General features: G+C 40.1%; 1 protein-coding gene across 3 annotated transcripts in view; it reads left to right on the top strand.

Annotated features, from left to right (window-relative positions):
- Positions 1 to 22,671, top strand: part of nos1 (nitric oxide synthase 1) — a 62,169-nt gene that overhangs the window by 5,789 nt on the left and 33,709 nt on the right. For all 3 annotated transcript variants that reach the window (XM_023958052.1, NM_001104855.1, XM_023958053.1), the window contains 9 exon segments: positions 357 to 456; positions 5,764 to 5,904; positions 12,684 to 12,829; positions 14,528 to 14,690; positions 15,289 to 15,380; positions 20,026 to 20,167; positions 20,241 to 20,380; positions 21,279 to 21,453; positions 21,678 to 21,779. In XM_023958052.1, coding sequence (XP_023813820.1) covers positions 357 to 456; positions 5,764 to 5,904; positions 12,684 to 12,829; positions 14,528 to 14,690; positions 15,289 to 15,380; positions 20,026 to 20,167; positions 20,241 to 20,380; positions 21,279 to 21,453; positions 21,678 to 21,779 — 1,201 coding nt within the window.

The following is a 22,671-nucleotide window of genomic DNA, read 5'->3' as shown; positions in this document are numbered from 1 at the left end:
TACACCAGTAATGGTAGGTTGGGGATGTGAGGGGCTGTAAGCTGGTAGGAGAGTGTGCAAACGGGTGGATGATGGGAAGTGGGGACAGGGTTGCTCTGCACCAGCAGTCCTGCACACAACTCAGGGGTGAATTTCTAATCAACTCCTCCTAGAAAATGACAAGGTTTTTGAATTTTGACTTAAAAAACTGCATCATAATAAATAAAAGACCACTGGGAACACTTTGAAAATAGATCAAAAGATGATCAGAGAATTGTTGCCTCTTTCATACACTTCTGGTTGCCGTTTCATGGTCATTTTGGGGATTGGGGTAGTAAAATGGTTTCACCAGACAGACTTTTATTTCTCTCTCCCAGGGAACCCAGCGTTGGCAACGGCTCGGTCCCCCAGCTGCCACCAGACAACGACAGACAGCTGGAAAAGATACAAGAGGTGCCCAACAAAGCTGACAACAAGGTAAAAAACAAACGCAGCCTCACATGTTTATGCGAACATCCATCAAACAGTCAATCAACTTTATGAATGAAGCCCTTGCTAAAACCAAAGCAACCAAAGGTCTACAAGTATGTAAAAAATGTAACCCATAGAAAATGAAACTCTAAACAATAAAATACAATAAAAGAATCGGAGACAATAAAAGCTAACAGGCTTTGCTTCCACATTCTGATCACTGGAGTTGAAAGACACAGTTTGTAAAAGTCATCGAGGGGGGAGACCATTCCAAAGTTTAGGAGCTCCAGCTGAAAAGGGTCCCTGGTCACAAACAGAGTCCTGGGAATCACTGAGAGCCTCTGATCAACGATGATAATGCAAGAGTTTGGAAAGATGAAGAGGTGCCAGACCACTCAAACATTTCAAAAAGTGAAATCTTAAAGAGACAGGCGGTGAGGAGAGGGTCCTCGTTAGAAGGCGGGGAGCTGAATTTTGAAGGCGGCGGAGCAAAAACTGGTTGGTTCTACAGTACACTGAGTTAACCAAGTCCAGTCTGGAAAAGATAAAAGCAGGAATCACTTGTTCTAGGGCATCATAAGGGAGATATAGCTTGACTTGACTGAGATTGAAAGTGTTTGTCAAAACATGAAAAATCAGGTTTTTTTTTCTCAAATCTAAAAGCTTTTGTAACTTAAGCCACTTATTACACCCACATATCTGTGCTGCGTTTTGATCCTATCATTCAGGAATTAGTCCGCTCCAGCAGCAAGCCGCCTTTAAATCCGGCTTTGGTCCGAGGTCTGAGAGTCTTTGATGGGAATAAATGTTCTAATCTCTACATGGTTCCCATTTTCTTTTCACCTCCGACGTCTCTCCGCTGTCATAAAAGGGAGCGGACTGGATGGAGTGATAACACAAATCCCCCAGAATTCCCAGCAGCTGCAGATCTTACTCCCGCTGAAACACTCAATGCCCCCCCATCTGCGTATAGGCCCCTGTGTGACAAAAGGACAAAGTCGGAGTTTTGGGTGACACTTCCTTGAACTCTTTCAAGCTGATATAATTTTGATTGTTTTCAGCTTAATCAAATTAATCAGACTTGGTTAGTCTAATTTCTTTATTTGATCATTTTAATAAATCAATATCTTACAAAAATGTTTATCTATTGTCCTCACAGTTTTTGGACATTGATTCCTTTCAGTTGATTAGCAGTGAAATGGAGCTCTAGGATTGGTTGTTTCCCATAATTTAAAATACAAATTGCACCAGCAAATTATTCTTCCTTTCTGCTTCCTCCAAATAATCACATCTGAAAGCCAAGTTTTACAAATTTTACTCACTTTTTAGGGCATATTAGTCCGGTCAAATAAACCGTGCCAATTCAAAACAAAATTACCCTAAATAAAAACAAAATTAGCATTAAATTCAAATTCAAAAGGTGGCTGCAGCTCCAACATCTCTCCAAAGGGGCAGTCTTTTTATTTTTTGTGCAGCCGGCTTTAAAGTCTTAGAATAAATGTTGGAGCTGGTGATTTATATGAATTTTAAAACTGCAGGAAAATTTAAAATGAAAACAAGTCACATGTTTAACAAATTATTTTCTGACTTGAAGACTTTTGGAGTAAAAATCATGCAAAATTGATAATCGTAAAAAAAAGGGGGCCCTAAGGCAGAACCTTGAGGTGCCCCGGAAAGTTAAAATCCAAAGCATCTTAACCCTTGTGCTATCTTAGATGACCCCACCCTTACATTGACGTGTTCTCCCTACCATGACAAAGGTGGATAAAGGTGGAAAGATTTCATGTAATCCATGGACACCAGTGAAGATCACAAATCATGGAAGAAAAAAGGTTCAGTGAACTGTCTAGAGAGGTCTGGATGACCCAACTCCCAATGGTAAATTGCCTAAGGTAGCACAAGGGTTAAGACCGATCAAGCCTTCCTAGGAGTTAGTCTACAGGAAAAATCTGGATGTTTTTGCTCAGTTAGAATGAGCCGTTTGTTTGCATTAGTTTGAGCCTCCAACTTATTTTATCTCAGAAAATGTTTTACTGCAGAGAGCAAACACGTAGAAACAGAAAACATCTATTTAAAATCCAGCAAATGTGAACCAAAAAAATAACCGTAAATGTGTCAGCAATGATTTTGCATTTTATTCAGGAATGTGGGGGACGAGCTTACTGTCTGTGTGATTCATGCTTCCAACATCTGATTCATTTTTCTCTGAATGTCCTGGACTGTTTGTTTAAACAATTATGAACTAGAATTTTTTTCCACTCACAAATGCATATTTTACCCAATTAATGAAAAACAGCAGGAAAGAATTAGAAACCAGGGGCCTCATTTATAAACGTTGCGTACGCACAAAAGAAGGCGTACGCCACTCTCTACGCAATAGTTGAGATTTATAAAAAGCAAACTTGACGGGAAAATGTGCGGTCCTTCACGCAAGCTCTGACCCAGGCGTACGCACAAAAACGGGTGAAATGAGAAACGGCGACACCGTCGGCACATGGAAGAAACACGTGAAAGTGAAAATGACAGTACTGCCTCTCAGAAATAACATGAAGACTTCACAAAGCAAGTCTTACAATTAACAGCCTACACGAACACGAACACGTTTGATCGATCAGCAGTGAAACAAATAAAAAAATCAAACGAAAATTACAACAGAAATTCAAATGAACACATATTTGCAAAAAGAAAAGTGAAACATGTTCTGCAATATTGGCATGTTGTGCAATTCATCCTCATAAATAATATATTTAACAGAACGAAATAATGTACACAACTGATATTCTCGTCAGTGTGTCCGTCTGGCGGAGCAGATATAGGTGCAGACAGACAGATGGATAGATAGAGAGAGATGCATTAATTGTCCACTGGGGAAAGTTGTTTTCATAGTAAAACATTTCTTCATAAGCTACAGAATTATGGTATTCATGCATATGCCTTTAGTTTGTTTTATTTTTGATGAAACAATGTATGGCATATGTCTCAACCATTCAGAAAGCAACAAGAAATTAAATTTGCGCTGATCAATTTCCCATTTCCACGTCGATTATTACCGACATCTGCAGCTTGTCAGATGTAATTAAATGGAGGGAAATAAAATGCCCCATCACATTGCGTAATGACGCACAATGGCTGATCTTGCGCTCTTAGAAGATGTGGCAAATGGAAGAATTCGGAGTGAACGCATCTTTAGACAGCAAGAAGACTTGTTGGCAAACGAGGACGAGTGGCTGATGAGCCGGTTCCGACTTCCTCTGCGGGCTTTTGGGGGTGTGTCACCCGGTGCATCTGGCGCGTCGGTGTTCCCCCCTGCGCCTCAGTCACCACTCCACTTAAAAGGGATTCCCCAATTATTGCCGCCAGTCTCTCATCAGGAGGGGTCAGCTCTGGTGTCCCCCCCCCCCCCCCACACCCGTGGCAGACACGGGTGTGTGTGTGTGTGTGTGGGGGGGGGGGGTACAGCGCTAGACGTTTTTTTGCTTTGACTTTGATGTCCGACCTTTTCTTTTTTATTACGGCCACGGTCCGAGGTTGTGAGGCTACAGCATTTTCGGCTTCTGCCGCCGTCTGCCACTCACGTGCCTTTTTAGCATTTGTAATGCCCACACTGTGCCCTCCAAACAACATTATTCTCCTCTTTTCCACCTCGCCAACGATAACTTCTACTTCACATTGAGTGAAGTTACGTTTTTTTGATTTTCTCTCCGTGTTTGGCATGGTTTCGCAATCAATGAATATTCATTTGTGGGCGTTTCACGGACTATTTATGGGCAACTATGGGCGTGTGATGAGGCCGCAAAAGCTGCGCAGCATTTAGGATTGGTTGTGATTTATTAAGAGAAAGATGCGTAGGATGTGCGTGCGCACGGTTTTATAACTCCGAATATTTCTGTGCGCACACACATCCTATGTTTCATCCGTACGCCACTTCTGACGCAAATCCTACGCAAAGTTTTATAAATGAGGCCCCAGGTCTCTTTTTGTGCTTTTGTCATTAAATCTGTTGTGCGTTCATAAACATTGCTGCAGAAAAATGTCTGCTCCTGTACTTTTTCTCTAATCAGCAAAGAAATTTAGTCAGAAAACCAAGAGCAGCGAGGATTAAATTAAGATTGGTTCCGCATTTTAGCACTAATTCCCTTCAGGATTTAGTCAAGAAGCGACTGGCATAAAACTTTGCCATTATTAAGATGTTCTGCCTCTAAATCATGTCCACATTTAACTAAAGGTCAACTAAGTGTTCTGTGGCAAATCATAACCATCTCATTATCCATGATCAATTTCCAACTCCTTGTAAAACTTTTCAGGCTACTTTTTTAAAACAAACACTGACCAACTGTTATTCTGGAGTAACTCTCAAGAATCAACAACAAAACCCACTTTTTTTTTTAAGTATTTGGTACAACTTTTGTCAAGAGACTGTTAAGACAAGCCTAATGTGTTTTAGGGATGTCAAAAAATCTGCTGATTCTCCTTTCAAGTCTTTGTCCGTGCTTGCAGGGGCAGTCATTGAGCTCAGTGAGGTGCATCGTGGGGGCTTGAATATGGTTTCCTGATTGAAATATAGTCGAACTGTCATCAGCAGAAGTCTTTCACCTTGCTGTGCGTGACATCTGATGCAGTTTCTTCCTCTTTTCTGGCTGAAATGACAAAAAACGGTTGGTTTACACCTCCCCTGCGAGCTGGATGATTGTGGTTCTTATTGTTGAGAGGCCGCGCTGCTGTGTAATTAACAATGCCGTGAGAGGTGATGAAAAGTCTTCCCGAGGTGAGCCATTGATTCCCCCCCCCCCCCCCCATCTCTGGAAAATGATTCTCTTCTTTTTCATAGGAACACCCCCATTTGCCACCATTTCAGGTTAAATTGCCGTCATTCATCAGTTAAAAGCTACTTATTGAAAAACTCAACGGGACAACAGCTGGGTTACCATCAACCTGCTGTTGAGTGCAGATTGCCTCAGCGCTGAAGTGGAAAATAAAACAGAATTGGAGGAAGGAAAGAATTGTTTTGATTCCATAAACACAATGACAGGCCAATTTTCTTTGTGTGCATCGTTTTCACACAAGTCCTGCTCGAAATGCCTCCAGATAAGGAGCTATGGGGCAGTTATGTCTGTGACTTTCCCATCAATGTCCAGTTTCTGTGTTCAAATCTATTTCCTAGCAGCAGGGGGGCCTTTGCCACTCTTCAGCCTTTCTTCTCGGTGCTAAAACCAGCCTCCTCAACGTGCGCCAGTGACACGAGGGTCAATAACCATTAGCCCAGTTTGTCTTCAATGAGTGACTGGCGTTTAAATGTCTGTGTGCTCTCTTCAGCCTCCAGCTCAGGGCAGGACCTCGCCCATTAAGTCGATGCAGAATGGCAGCCCGTCTAAATGCCCTCGCTACATCAAAATCAAGAACTGGGAGACTGGAACCCTCTACAGTGACGTTCTCCATCACCACAACTCCAGCAAGGTAAGCTGGGAAGAAGGCAGGTTGGGGAACAGCTGGATGAAGCATTTCTGTCTGTTGTTGTGGGAAATAGTTTATTAAAAAACAAAAGTTATCTTGTTTAGACAATCAAAAAGAAGCATAAATGTTACAAACTAATTTGGGTCATTTTAAAGCTATCCCCTTAAAGGAAGCTTGATTGAATGTAATTTGAGCCTTGTGGGAAGATTTGGGAAGAGTTTTGTCAGATGCAATGACTGTTAATGTCTAGGTGTGGGTAAAGTCATGTGACCTGTTTTTTTTCAAGAGGACCCGGCTGCAGACATTACCGTCCAGAACTGGAGGTCCTCGACCGGAATGGAAAGCCCCCCACATTGTTTAAATAAAATTTTTTCCCTAGCTGGAGACCCAACAGTTACAATTTTTCACCGTTTTAACCTCTTGAGTCCACAGGAGGACATCACGCTGGAGGTTTTATTAGTTAAACCTGAGACCATGAATTTAAAAAAGCATATCAAACTAGTGTCTCAAGAGGTTAGTCTTTATTTAAAAAAAAAAGTTTTAAATTCTGAACACATGGTCAGGGTAAGTTGTATGATTTCCGCTGCCGACTGATGATGTCAGGCGCCATCTTGCCTGCAGTCAGTTGCCCGTCATTTTTTTTTGCCAGATTTAAAGCCAGCTGTTTTTTGTGAACATTTGGGAAAAAAATAATTCAAAAAAGTAAACATATCATTTTTACTTTTGACTTTTACTCAGATTTGAGAGCATCTATAGATTAGATTAGATAACTTTATGTATCCCACGATGGGTAAATTCACTTATCTGTGGCAGCAAAAACAAACATTCAGAAATGACTCCAAAAAAGGACATCAAAAATGACATTCAAATTAAATAAATACAGCTGCAAAAGTGACATGTGATCCACTTTTTTTTTTAAATACATTTGTTAATATACACAAAAATATGCAAAAAAGTAAAAAAGTACACACCAAAACAAAAAACCGTTAAGGAACAAAAACAACAACAACTGCAACAAAAGTAAGTAAATAAATGAGTGAAAGAAAAACCCCTGTGGGTATGTGGAGTGTCACCGTAACACGGTGTTGTACAGTCTGATGGCTGTGGGGAGGAATGACCTGCAGTAGCTCCTTATTGCACTGTGGGGGCAACAGTCTGGTGCTGAAGGTACAGGGGGTGGGAGGGGTTATCCATAATCCATGGACTCTTGTGTGCAGCCAAGGACAGAGCCGACCTTCCTAACCAACTTGTCGAGCCTCTTCCTGTCTCTGTCTGCACTACCCCCCACCTAACACACAACTCCATAAAGGACCACTGAGGCCCCCACAGTCATAGAAAGTCCTTAGCAGCTGTCTGCACACGCCGAACGACCTCAGTCTCCTCAGCAGGTGAAGGCGGCTCTGACCCCTCCTGTACAGAGCATCCCTATTATTGGTCCAGTCCAGTCTGTTGTTCAGGTGAACACCCAGGTATTTAAAAGTGTCCACAAACTCAAAGTCTGAACCCTAAAATAATAAAAATCATTTATAATTATTTAAAAACATGTACTGTTTCCCCAAACCCACGTGAACTGAAAAATGCCTGCACCTCCGCACACTTGGTGTGGGCACACTAAGGCAACCTTCCTCTCAGCGGCATGAATCACTAAACTTCAACATTAATCAAACACTCCTGTTAGATCTCTGTTTCTTTCAGTCAGCCTCGGCTCCTCCTCCACTTCTACACATCATTCTTGTTTGGCTTCTTCAGCACACCTGGTTTTAAATGGCTGTCATTATCAGGCGTCTGCTGAGCTCCTTGGAGAGCCGATGACTGAAATCAGGTGTGCTGGAGTGGTGAAAATGTGTCAAATATGCGTGGGAAGTCTAAGAACCAGTGTTGGGGAAACAGTGGCTTAAGTGGATTCACTCACTACTGCCTGAAGTGCAGTTTCACTCAACAGGGAATAAAAAGATATTTAATTATCATCAATAGGTTAAAAAAAAACGTGTGGATTCTGCGGATGTTTTTCTTTAATTATTCATTAAAAGATAAAAAGCCAACCATATTCAAGGAGACCAAAAGTCAATCCTTAGTGTGCAGGAGTTCACCCCCAAACCCTTTGACTGAACTATATTTCAGCAGCTAAATAAACATTTACAGTGCAGACTTTGTAACATTTAAAACGCACGTCAGGCAGGTTAAATAATAAAAGCAGTGAGCTTTTCTCTGCTTTCACCTACATTATGGGGCTTTTGCATGAGCTGTTAGGGATTCATCTCGTCACTTCCTTTATTTACCTAGAATGCACGGGGGGGGGGGGTAAATTATTCTGACCCACAGTTTGGATGGTTGATTGTTGTTCAGATAAAGTCGGACAGACTTTACTCTTTGACGGGGGCATTAGTGTAAATATTATCACTGCAGAATTCTTTCCCGCCCCAAGGGTTAAGCAGATTTGGCTCCACCTCCATGCATTTGGATTTGAACTGTGACAGAGATGATTGTTTACCAAAACTCTGTCTGTTGTAGCACCTTAGCCTTTTTTTTAAAATTTGATTTAGAAAAACTTGAATCAAAAACACAAAAAAGTATATAAATCACAATTGTTCTTCTTATCATTTTCTTAAACCTTTTTCTTTTGCAAATGTAAACAAGTCTTGGAATTCTTCATCCATCTTATTTCTGACTAAAGTATCTTCAGTTTTGGTTTAAAAAAGTTTGTCTCACAACTTTGACTGTGTTTTCTCAAGCAAATTTCATCATTTCAGGTTCATATCTCAAATATGCAAAACACAAAAGGGAAAAGATTACCATATTTGGTTTAATAATTTAACTCCGGAGACACATAAATAAAACACGCTCTTTGTTATATTGTAGCTCCTCCACCAACATGAATCAGTGGATTCTGACGTGGAGAAAAGCGGCTTTTCTTATCAGCTTTGCACCGTTGTATCGTAACGGGTTGCACAACAACGTAAAGCCAACTTTTCCTGGCGACAGAATCAACTGATTTACAGTAAATGCGTAAACACTTCACTACTGTAAAGTGTTGCATATCAGTGCAAAACTGCTTTTCTCTGCTTCAGAATGTGAAATTATGGTAACTGCGTAAACGGTTTTTAATTCTCTAAGGAAAACAAGCCTGAACCTTGCAGTATCAATTGTTGGTTGTTGTTATACATTTATTTATTTTTTAAAAATAAAATAAAAAATCTGATCCTTTTTTTAAATATTTTTCTAAAAAAGTCCCAGAATATCTTTACAGGACTTTTTCCCCAAAAAAAATGTTGCACAAATTTGACGCTTGGAAGATTTTAGGAGGATCCAATAAATTCATCTGAAGGTAGAGAATGCAAAATGAAGCCATTTGTAGAATAGTTGAAACCAATGATGTGATAAACGCTATGTTCTGGTCCTTTTGAATCTGCACCAAGCTGAAAAAAGAGAGTGCATTATGATTCTAGTGGTTTGTAGCAGAACCAGAGAAGTTTGAACAGATCAGAAGGTCTGCTTTCTCACAGAAGAAGTTGGTTTTCTCTGTTTCGCCTGCAAAGTTAGTTGGAAATGCTCAATTGCTTTTAGCCCAGTTCCATGAAAGGCAGCGGGCAGCCTCTCTGTGTCTTGTTTACACTCGGCTACTCAGTCAGAAGGAGGTCAAAGGCGAAGCTCGCCTGTTTTCCTGACCAACGAGACAGGGGGGAAAGAGGCCGACGTTACAGTAGGAGATCCGTTTCGGACACTGGTTGGGTTGGAGATGTATTAAAGTGATTAGAGAGGAGCTGGAGGTTTGTTTTTGGGGAGCTGACAAGTGGTCTAAATATAAGCAAAGAGGGAATTCTTCCACAGCAAATCATGGCTGAGCTGAAGGTCTGCTAGGGAACGGTTTACAGTGCTCCAAACAATCTTGGAACTGGATCACCTTTCCTTAAAAGGAGAAACGAAACAGTTCTTTATCAGGAGATCAAAACAACAAGCTCCTCTGTCGATAACCACTAAGTGGGGCCTTTCTTTCTTTGTCAGAAACATGGTGGTGAAAGGCATCAAAACATCTTACTATGTCAAGCAGGGCAAAATTTCTCACAAATATAACGCTTTGATTTGTGAGAAAAGATAAAGGCTGATGCCAGAATAGAAAAGCGTAGGGGATCAGATCTGTTCAGAGGGCATAATGACGGTTCAAACAAAACATCAAAATGAGATCTGGATCTTCTGGGGGATAATTTGTGATACAGCAGATGAACTTTTGTCAGTATTTTTGATTTGAACTTTCCTTTAAAAGCTTTTGGTCTAAATCACAGATGTCAAACTCCCGACCTCCACGTTTCCCCAAAAACCTACCATGGTAGTAGCTTCTCATTGACGAAACTTAAATGATCAATGTAATCAGCAGCTAGTAGGTTAGTGTTTCTCCAAAACCAGCAAGATGACGGCCCTCGAGGCTTGGAGGAGGACACCCCCTAATTTAAATGCTCCATATAGGAAACAAATATTAGTAGAAAGTCAGAAAATGACAAAAAAAAACGTGACTTTTATATTTTTAGCACAATTTAAATGCTTAAAATGGGGCGTGCATGTTAGCAAAAAGTAATAAAATGACCACAAATTGAGATTTAATATTCTTTGCCCAATTTAAATGCTTAAGATTGGGCATAATTATTACCAAAAAGGAATAAAATGGCAAAAAATTTAGATTTTAATATTCATACCATGGTTTAAAAGCTTAAAATAGATCATAAATATTAGCAAAACGTAAGAAAATTGCACCATAAATAATATTGTATTATTCTTGCCGTTGTTTAAAGGCTTAAAATAGAACATAAATATAAGCAAAAACAAATAAAATGGCAAAAAGGTGTTTTTTTTAAATTTAATATAGTTTAAAATGCTTAAAATAAGTATTTTAATTAAAAAATAAAATGACAAAAAAGTTAGTTTGTAGTATTGAACATGGTTTAAAATGCTTAAAATAAGACATACATATTAGCAAAAAGTTATGAAAGGACATCAAAATTAGAATTTTAATATTATTTGCTTAGTTTTTATGTTTAAAATATGACAAAAAGAGTAGCAAAAGGTAATGAAATAGCAAAAAACTGTCAATTTTAACCAGCAAATCTCCATTTGTAAAATATTGCCAAAAATTTTAATATAAAATTCCAATTTCCATTCATTTGTTTTGATGTTTCTGAGTCGGACTACTTCGAAAAACCTTACAAATCGCATGTTTTCCCATCAAAACGTCATTTCTGCTGAACCATCTCTTTTTTATTCACCAGCTGCACTGTTTTTTACATCTTATCATGCAGACAAAGTTTCCTCGTCTAGTTAGTAAGCTGGTCCATCACGCACAAGGTGAACACAACTATTTAATCATTCACCCTCAAAAACAGTGCTGCCATTTGGAAGCAGGAAACAGCGGCTTAATTACTTTGGTGACTTATCGTTAAAGCTGTTGCCTGCATCCCGATGAAGGGCCTGCAATAACGGCCTCAGATTTATTATGTACATCGCAGGTCATCCATCTTTCCTTCGAAAGGACAGCTGGTCGGCGTGAATGCCGGAGCAGCATGAGGGGCGGACGTGCCAGAGCATCAGAGATCCTTCTTAACCTCTTTTTTCCGTTTTCCTTTCTCCCCTAAATTGAGATATTTAAGTTACATGAAAGATGTTAAGTTAGTTTATTGCAGAGGTGATGTTTTGTTTCTCTATAGGAGTGTTTGGACAGGTCGAGTTGAGCGTTTAATTTTAGCCCTGCTTGGGTCGTTGTCAGATTTCCTTCTCGACCACACGCCTGGCTGTCCTAAAAGTTCTTCGCTCCTGCTCACTCATTTGTTTCCTCTCTGAGCCGGTGAAGGCAAACCAAAGTGACAGCTGACTTCAGCTCTAATCATATTAAGCAGACCACACAGGGTTGCTCTGGGCAGTTTTCTCCCAGCATCTGTCATGGTTCTCTTTCCCCTTTTCCTCTCCTCTCTTTCTGTCATTCCGTCACAGTTTAATGACTGAATCTGTGACTTACTGACTTACTTATTTATTAGTGCCAGCCAGGAGTGACTGTTATAAAGGCATCATCTTGAGCGGTTCAGTACTTAGTGAAGATGTTTTTCTTTGTCTGATTAGGTAAAAAGGATCTAAACACAACTGTCTGAGCAGCTGAACTTGATTTTCTTCTTGTAAAAATGAAAGAAGTGCAGCATTTCTGCTGCATCAAAGTCAGACAAGTCTCTTTGGTTTTGCATTTTAACATGTTTTTGTCATTTGGTAAAACATTTTTGTAATTTTTAATAACTTAGTGGGAGCTGTTGTTCAAAAAAAAGCATAAAAAGGAGCTTATATCTGTCCAGAAAGATTCCCTCAAACATCTTGCTTTATGCTCCTCTCTCGACATTAACTTTCATAACCAGACAACTTATTATGAGATTACTGGTGTCTTAATTATACCTTCTACTCATCATGACTCAAATCTTAGCACAATTTGCTAGTGAATGATTCCTCATTGCTTTGGTTCTACAGACAAGTCTGACAAAACAAGTTGGGGAAATCAATCAGAATGTCACAAATGTGATACAAAAATAACAGCAGTTGCTAAAAATGAGAATTTTTTGATCACAAAAGCTACAGAAACAGCATTTATTTTGACTTTTTAATGAAAACATTTGATGAGGTAATAAAACTCCAGCTGTCTTCGAGACATTCTGTTATTTGCAGCTGTTGAACTGGACATGTGGAGGAGATGTGAAGGCATAAATGGCTTTGTGTTTCCTGAACTCCCAAATTTTCTTTTAATTTTGTCTTCTAAGATGCCAACCTGCGGTGAAGATGTCTGCTTCGGCTCCGTGATGATGCCCACTCAGCACGTTCGCAAGCCAGATGACGCCAGAACCAAAGAGGAGCTCCTTCCCCTGGCCACCGACTTCATAGATCAGTACTACACCTCCATCAAAAGGCAAGAGCCGCTCAGGGCGGGTTTGAAGCAGAGTAATGGGTTTTTTAGTCCTTTAGTCCCGTGAGGTCGCGGTAATCCAAGGACCTTCAATCCAACTCTATCAGATTTAGATTTCTCATTTTGTGATAACGTCTCCTTTATCTTGGAGACTGCAAGGGTAACAGTCCAAGGAACCACAAGAACAAGGAAATTCTTGTTCAAGAGCTCTTAGAGGGACTCCTGTGATGCAACAGAAATATAAAGATGAAGTCTATGTTGCATTACACATCAAAGTAAGCCACATCAAAACAGTAAACCAAAAGTATTCAGCCACAGTTTCATCCTATTAAATTCTATGGCTCAAATATATGAGGTAAAATAATGGTCAAAATGAAATGTATGCGTACAAAGTTGCGCACAACTTTTGTAAAATTTCTCCTATTAAATTATTGTCATGAGAGATCATGGGGCTGCAGTACAGTATGTTTGCAGTACAAACATAAAACAACAAAAGTGATGTCAGGTTGCTGCTCTGATGGCATTTTTTTGTTGCATCATGATAATAGCAACAGATTATGCGTTTGAACCAGCAATGCAGCCACAAAACATTTGGGACCCAGGAGAGGTTTTACACATTTATTATGTGTAAAACCACCCATGCCCATCAAAAAGTTTAAATAATGAGAGAATAATGGAACAAAAACCACATCAAAAATCAAAATATTCAACTTTATTTTTTTCTGAAATATACTGTCGGTACACAGCAAGATTTAGTTTTAGCTTTAGCTACACACCCCTAAATGTGGTGTATTATTATTCAGTAAACTACACTGTCTCTTGTTGATGACATCACTGCTACATCTTGACTGTTGGTGATGACCTGCATGGGGGCGTTCCAGTGACCAGTATGACGTAGTAAAGTGGGATGTCTATCCCCTTCCCTCAGCACGACACCTGGATGTGGAGGGGGTGTCTCGGGATGTGTGGAGGTGTCATTATAGTTTGATGAAGCCTTTGTAAATTTTAATGAAGTGTTAAAAAAAAGATGCAAACAATGACGACCTTTAAAATCATTATTATTAGTCATTATTAGTCATTAGTCGGCACACGCGCAAAGCCGTCCCTGTATTGCTACTGTCAGTACAATTTTTTTGGGACTTGATCTCTCTCTCTCTCTCTCTCTCTCTCTCTCTCTCTCTCTCTCTCTCTCTCTCTCTCTCTCTCTCTCTCTCTCTCTCTCTCTCTCTATATATTACCTATTTGACACAGTAATTTGAAGGGGAATAGCATAGTCAAAACGAGGCAAAGTCGTGTTTAGAACAAATTAAAGTCGTCTCAAAACAGATCTGTCAAGCGTGAAACCAATTGTTGTGTTCATATTCTTCTCTATTTTTTAAGTTTGCACAACTTTGTCCGCTTCCATTTTGACATTGCTTAGCCTGTACAAATTTGAACCTTTATGCAATGCTAAAAATAACATCGGGACTCAGACATCTGTTCATGTAAACAGACTGCAGCACCTGTTGGATGAATTTGATTCACCGGTTCAACTCTGGGCTGCCAACTATTAGCATCTAGAGGAAGGAAGGTTTAGTGGGTTTGTGGATTGTAACGTTTACAGAGCTTTAGTTTGCACTGTTACTTGCACTGATTGGTACAAATATTCGGAATTGATGGTACGATCCAATGTGATGTTCACGGATGGATGTTATCTTGCAGATGTGGGTCTAAAGCTCACGTGGACCGCCGAGAGGAGGTGACAAAAGAGATTGAAGCTTCAGGAACATATCAGCTGAAAGACACTGAACTGATTTATGGCGCCAAGCACGCCTGGAGGAACGCCGCACGCTGTGTGGGACGGATTCAGTGGTCCAAATTACAGGTTGTGTCCCATGTTCCTAAAGTCCCACTCCGATCATCTTGTTATTTATTTATTTAAAGCATTCCTATGTTCTTTTAATCATGATTATGGAGTTTTTAGGCTACATTTTTTAAACTGTTGTTCTCTATAACCCTTTTTATTTTAAAGCACCTTTCGAAAAAACTGAGGTACACTGTACAAACGCAGAAGTCAATAAAAATCACAGCAAATATACAATAGAAGCACAATGAATAGCTGCTAATAGAAAATTGTGAATCAAAGAGAAAAAACATATTTAAACAGATTTATTTTGAGGTTTGAACCTTGGTAGAGAGTTGCGAGAGTCCCGCCCACAACTCAGAGGCAAATTCCTGATAAACTCCTACTGGAGTTAGAAAAATATGTTAGAAAATATGTCTTTAAAAGGACACAGGATTTTTTTTTATTTTGGCTGAAAACGGCATAATCATAATTAAATTAAAACCGGCAACAATTTTACAATAGATAAAAATATAGTTAAAATGGGAGTTTGAACCTAAAGTACCTGGTTCTAAATCTCCAAGTTGTCTGTTTGTGTGGTATGTACCTGGTTCTAAATCTTTCTATATTTGCTCACAAGGTCTTTGATGCCAGAGACTGCACAACAGCCCATGGAATGTACAACTACATCTGCAACCACATCAAGTATGCCACCAACAAAGGCAATCTAAGGTAGAAGCACTGTTTTATCTTGGTGTTATTTTTCTTTTCTTCTCTGCTCCCATTGCTCCCATTCTACTCTCCATCTGTCTCGTTCATCACCCTTCTCCAACTCTGACTACCCGAACTTGACCCTCTCTCCCATCTGTCAGTGTGTCTCTCGCTGCTGTATCTGTTGCCTGTCTCCCTCTCTTACCGTCTCAGCAACACTCGCTGCCTTGCTGGTGAGGTGGCAGCAGACCCTTGTCAGACCTGCGCAGCAGCAGAACTTGCGCTCTTCCTGACAAGTCCTAATCACATGTGACATCTCTAATTTACTTCCTGGCTGCGGATACATTTCGAGTCATCACAGAATCAAGCCTGACCACCTGAAGGTAGATGCATGTTGAAAAGAGACAGATGGATGCCAGGATGCTTTGGCTTAAACTAAAGATGAAAAGATTTGATTAAAATCAATTAATCAACTAACGCCTCAGGTAATGTAGAAAAAAAACTCAGTTTTATTGATTTGGAAAGGTGTGTTTTGTTTGCAAGGGATGAATGGGGCTGTGAAAACCTTGTTGGGTTAATGCTTAATCCCAGGTTCTTTGACAATGGTCGCCTTTTGTGTATCCCACCAGTGAGCCCCAGTGGGGCCCTGCACGTCATATTAATTTGGCTGACTGCCCCTTACTTCATTCATAGCAGTTTTCTTTGTCTGCCCTGCAAAGAGGGTACGTACTGGTGAAACACCTCACCAGGTTCTTAAAGAACAAAGGATTTCATTCTTTTACTAATTTGTTTGGTGTTCTGCCATGGGAGATATAGCCCTCACCTGGGTTGCATCAACTATCTAAAGCCATAAAAAGACACTGCATCAGATCATTTGGGAAGCACTCATCACTTCTGCCTCCAGGACAGAGGGAGACAAAGATGTTTGGGGCAACATCTGGCCTATAAAAACACACAAGCGTGAGGGGAAATCCGGCAGGCTCCAGCGGAAAGACCTTTGACTAGAACTGCTCTGAACTGGTTCATGGGTCTGGTTGAATCAGCCCTCATTCTAGTAAGAAAGTCTATGGCTTGACTGTAGCAAAATTCATGACAGAAACAGCTGATCAGTTTCCTAAACCCAGCTGTTCTCTGCACATAGACATCAGAAAACCTGTACTAGGCTGATTACACTGGTGTGTCTGGTCTGCAGTGCGTTTACATTTTGGTGACACAAAAAAACATTAAACGTTCATTAATCAATCAGAATCTTAACATGGCCTCCGTCATGTCTGCGTCTGACAACTGTCCCTCTGGAGTTCTATGTCCAGTCTGTTGACGGGTCACTGCCGCGTTAAAAAGCCTGGCAAACAGGAAACAGGTCTGAATTTCAAAATAAAAACCTCCATTGTGCTTTCAAAATAAATCTTTATAAAATTGCATTTTTATTTAAGGTGACGTGCTAATGCTAAAATGCCCATTTACACCATGAAAAACAAATGTTTTATTTTGGAAGTACAAATACATGGCATCTTCTATGACACAAAACATGCATTTTGTTTGACATGTATGCATGTGAACATTTTTGGAGCCAACAGGTATGTTTACAACATTTGCGTGTGTGTGAGTGTGTGTGTGTGGGTGGACAGGCCCCGCCCCTTTTAGATTTGTACTACCTCACTTCTAAACCTGACCGTAATGATTATTAACATCCAGCAACTTGTTGCTTTATGTTGCTTCATGGTTTTACTCCCCCTTCTATAATAACCCTCCTACCCACCCCCCACCCCCCAACATCCCTCTCTCTTCTTCCCTCCTTTTCTTTTCTGTCCGGTCCAACAAAAAAATTGTTACCAACACAAGTAAGATGAATAAAGTTTGGCCTAAATTACAAAAGGGGTTAATTCAAATATACACCTAGTGTTTCAAAAGATTCATAACCCCATGTTGTATCAGTAAAATATGTCCAACACAAGAGGCTTTCAGCTCCTACCTGTTTGCTCAGCTGTTGAACAGGATAAGTAAAAAAAAAACTGTAAAAAATCCGTACAAGGTAGTCTTGAGCGAATCACTTGAATACAATCAATGGTTTTCCTCTCTGTTGGGATAAAATTTTCATCACTCTTAGATATTCCCCTGTGATTGTGTTTGTTTCTTTTATATATTGCTCTCTGTCCCTGTACTGCTGCCGCAATAAGGAAATTTTCCCATCGTGGTAATAATAAAGGAATATCTTATCTTATTGTGGAGTTAGCCATGGTGGCCAAAACGTGCAAAAAATTAATAAAGGCCAAAACATGGATTGCCTTTTTTTTTTTTCCATTTCTTTTGCGTTTCTTTTATGCTTCCATTCTGTTCTTGGCACACAATCTGAGTACATAAACAGAATTGTTTTTTATCTGGGGCTTCAGAACACAGTGGTACTTGGTGGTATTGTGGAACCTTGCTTTGATTGTTTTTTTGCTCCCACAAAATGTAGAGTAGGGGGAAAAATGGACTCCTGGAGTTCTCAGGAGTCCACTCAACACCATTCTCCTTTTACCTTTTCTGTGACGGTTGGGGAACAGGGCTTGCAAATCTCTGCTCCGGGCTGGTCAGTCTGCTGACCAGACCCCTGCTTTTGATGTTTTGCTGCATCTAAAAACCAGCCCACTCCTCTCAGGAATGCTGAGATTTCCATGACGAGCAGAGGTTGAAAGATTGCCCTTCTTGGGCTCTCGGTGATCATCGATGCATAGCCCAGACTGGAGAAATTCTCTAACCTGAAACTGGCAGTCTCAAAACACATCCTTTAACCACTTTTAACTACTTCCCCAGAGGAAAAGGTCATTTACCACAAAAATCTCTTTCCATACAAAAGCTACGATAAGTCTGTTTGTCCAGTCGGCGGTCCATGTCTTCCAGGATTGCACTCAGATATACTGAGAACAGTGTGATTTCATCAAAAGAACACACCGACTGTGCTAAATAGTGCTAACAGACCCATCCCCTGTATGTCTGGCTCAAAACAGCCTGTACTTTGCTCTTAAAAGATTGTGACCAAAAATGGCTCATTTTCCTCATGCAAGCTAGAACAGCTGGTTTAAAACTGTTTGCATGGAAGAGCAGCAGGTGGCAGTCTCTTATAATCACCTCACTTATTGGCCGCATGACGTAGTATGCCCATCCTGCCCACTGTCATTTAACCAACCTCATATAAAGTAGGTTATTCTGGACAGGTGAGAAGCCATCGTCATCTTCTCCATCCACATCGCCCATTATTATCAGACTGTGCATCCTCAATGGCTTCCCCATGAAAAAGTCCTTTTGGAAGGCATGATGGTAGGCTCTAAATCCATCACGGGTGCCCAGCTTGTTGATTCCAAGTCCCTTTTCCAGAATTTTTTTTAAGCATTGAGGCATATAAAGCAAAAAAAAAAAGTAATGAGGGAAGTCATCAGTAGTAGCATGAGGGGCGGGGCCCCAAATATAACTCAACTGGTCTGTCAGGGGAAAAAGAGGTACTATCAGAGCTTTGATAAAAAGTGGTAAAAATACATTGAAAGGTCAACAGTATGAAATTGTATAAAAAAGAAAAATAAATCCAATTTAAAAAACAAAATGAACCCCGAGTCTGAAGGAATGGTGGAGTTCTTCTTTTTCACTGCTAAAATATTTCAGCCAGGCTGAGCCCTGGTCTAAGGCTCCCATTGAAAAGCCACCATTTCCTCTCTGTTTGTCACTCAGCTCTAGATTTGTTTGTGTGCATTTTTATTTTATTTTTTGTGCAACCCAATTTTTGACAAACTTTTGCTATCAGAGAAGATGGTCTTCCTTTTGCCTCGAGAACAGACAAAAAAGAGTTGAGTTTTTTAGCCAATTTGGGCCAATTTATAGTTATGGTATGGTTTGTCAAACATAATTTGTTAAAAAAATACTTCAATTCCATTAGTTTTCTATTATCTTCCTCTTAGATAGTAATATATTAACCTTTTAATTTAATGTTTTAAAATAAAAATTAATTTTGCAGCAATGTTTATCTGAAATGTAATTCAAATTACTGACGTTTATAATAAATGAAATGTATTTGGCTTCATTCAAGTTTTCAACCCTGATTCTACCAGAAACTGAGTTTATACCGAAACAACAATTATCTGATTAAATTTTTAAATATATAATTTTCCAGTTATGACTCATCCATTCATTATCTTTTAGTTTTTACATGATTAATTACTAATACATTGCAAATGTAAATAAATTAATAATAATACATAGCAGTCACTTAAGTCCTACTTCTTAATTTAGTACTTTGTGTTCCCACCCCCTTTTAGCTTAAAGTCTTCCTGAAAGCTGTCCTGTTTGAAGCTAACGGCCCTTTTTTTTAGAGTTGTATCACAGATGAGTGTCAGCGGTGACTAACTCCCATCCTCAGCAGCTGCTCGGCTTTACCACCACACCCTCCTTCGACACTTACAACCAGCTTAGCAGTTTAAACATCTGCTCTGAGATTTAAAACGGATCTGGGTTGAAGATCAGAATAAAGATAGCGGCGATGCTTTGTTTACTCACAACTGCCCATCTCCTGCTTTTATATTTGTTTCACAGCCTCCAACTGATTTTTTCATCATTATTGACCAAGCTACTGAGAATCTACTCCATGAGAATTGAATTTCGAAGCACTGTAATTTGTTTTCTTTTTCTTTTGCAGGTCTGCCATCACCATCTTTCCTCAGAGAACAGATGGCAAACATGACTTCCGAGTTTGGAACAGTCAGCTGATTCGTTACGCAGGTTACAAACAGCCTGACGGACAGATCCTGGGAGACCCCGCCAATGTGGAGTTCACAGAGGTGCACACTCTGATTCCTTCTTGATTCACATGAAGAACTAAAACTTGACTCACAGCCAGTTTTTGGTGTCCAGATCTGCATTCAGCTGGGATGGAAAGCCCCAAAGGGCCGTTTTGACGTCCTTCCACTTCTGCTGCAAGCCAACGGGAATGACCCGGAGTTGTTCGAGATCCCGGAAGACCTCGTTCTGGAAGTGCCCATCACACACCCCAAGTGAGCTTTTGTCTTGGACAAGCCTGAAATAACAGAGAAGAGGAGGCTTCACTTGAAGACATCCACCCACCTGCACATCTTTAACACCATTTGTTAAACAATGGGGTGTTTGTGCCAAGAAGTCTGATTGCTTTATCCACCGCAACCCAACTGTGAAGATTGCTGTTTATTAGCACAGCTAGCCATTTGTTGACTGTTGCTTTGCCACTTTTGGTAGCAACCATAAGACTTATTAGGGAAATTTGAAGCCTCCTTTTTTGTGTTTGCTTCAAATAAAACCCTTTTCACTTTGGTAGCCAGGGGAAAAAAGCAACAAAGCCTTTGATACCCTTAGCATTAATCTGCTTTAGCACCGCAGCATCCATAATCACACCACGAAGTGGGTTTTACTGCTGCACTAGCAGATGCACATAAAGCCATCACTGCATCGCTACACGCTCCAGAGAGCATTTCAGAATCCCTTGATGCACAGAGCTCTGCGCCAGTGCTCCCAAAATTGGCATCTCTTGCTGGGTACCCTGCATCCACTGGCCTCAGCGATGGCAGTAGCTTGGCAAACGCTGTGGACACCAACAGTGTCTCATCATTACACAAGATTAGACCAGTTCTGCAAACAATGCGCTGAAAGCAGTGTTAATAATCCCTCTAAAGATTGGGCGGGTTCCAGCTCAACGTGTCCGTCAACAAAAAGCAGATGAAAGTGTTTTTGTTGTCGTTTTAATGTTTATTCTGGCCGTTCTCCCATTTTTGCTTTGTTCCTCAGAGAAAATTTTGAACACAAATAACAGACAAACCCTGCCGCAACAATGGATAATTGCATGTCCTTAGGAAGCCATAAATCCAATCCAAATATCTGACAAACTGTTGCTGAAATCCGTCATTCTTTGGCTTTATGCAGGTATGAGTGGTTCAAAGACCTGGGGCTCAAGTGGTACGGCCTGCCAGCGGTCTCCAACATGCTGCTTGAGATCGGAGGTTTGGAGTTCACAGCATGCCCGTTCAGCGGCTGGTATATGGGCACAGAGATCGGAGTGAGGGACTTCTGCGACACCTCCCGCTACAACATCCTGGAGGTGGGCTATAGATGCAGGAGGCCACGATCACCTAGACGTCTCACTTTCAAAAAGTGGTTGGAGTTAGCAGAATGCACCAAAAGACAGCATAGTTTAAAAAATAAACTACAGCTTCTTCTTTGAAATGTCCAGCTCAGGTTTTGGAGATTCATCAGCTCTTATCATCCAATCAGAAAACTGTTTTCTCACGTCAAAGTGTCCCTTTTCTGTTTTCTACCATGTAGGAGGTAGCTATCAAGATGGCACTGGACACCAGGAAGACTTCATCCCTTTGGAAAGACAAAGCACTGGTGGAGATCAACATTGCTGTTCTCTACAGCTTTCAGGTATGCCCCATTCAGAAACTCTGCAGTTTTATCTCTTTACAGTACAAAATCTGCTGATGTTAAAATTTAAATACAAAAGCTGTAAACATAATGTCTAGAAGCTCAGGATCATTGGGGTTTTCTGTTGACTCAGATGTGATTTGCTGCTGCATGCGATCCCAAAGTGTTGCTTAATTAAAAATACATTAGGAGTACATTTCATGACAAGTATTGAGTTGATGCAAGAAAAAGAAAAAGCCTTGCAGTCCCTCAAGAGCTTCCTGAAAGCTATTCACTGCCAAAAAAAAACAAGTCATCAGAATTTCAGATTTATGGTAAAATTGATACCAATGGCTTTCAGTACAGAAAACTTGACATCTCCATTGAAATGTGTTTACCACTCTTTAAAAAGCAGTGGGATTTTTATATTAGAAAACACATAAATATGTTTGGTTTTTCATCAAATATGTTTGATCCATTTTCGTTTTCTTTGATAAATGCCTCATTACTTTATCAATGTTTGCCTTTGTGGAACTAATTTAGACTTGAAAGAGCTTTTCAAGTAGGTTTGGGGTTTTTTGTGTTCAAGAAAAGCATGAGCAGAAATAAAAAGCAGATAACTAGCAGACACAACTACACAAAAGAGTAGACATCAGTGAAACAAAAAAGGCTCTTTTCCTTGAAATTAGCCCTTTTTCCAGGAACATTTGTTTCTAGACTTAATGAGTCGGATCCGACCTGCAAAAGTGTTTTTGCCTCTTTCATAATACTGTTTTTCTCTAAATTTGTTTGAAGCATGTTAGTTGATCACGGGTTCAAATGTCAATCTAAGAAAGGATTATGTCTTTAAGCAAAGTAATCAACAGCATATTAACACAATCGAAAACAAACACACACAATAAATGTAGCAATC

Source organism: Oryzias latipes, chromosome 9 (assembly GCF_002234675.1).
Source record: "Oryzias latipes chromosome 9, ASM223467v1".
Taxonomy (NCBI): Eukaryota; Metazoa; Chordata; class Actinopteri; order Beloniformes; family Adrianichthyidae; genus Oryzias; species Oryzias latipes.
Note: the sequence above shows the minus strand (reverse complement) of the source record. Positions and strands in the feature narration are given on the sequence as shown.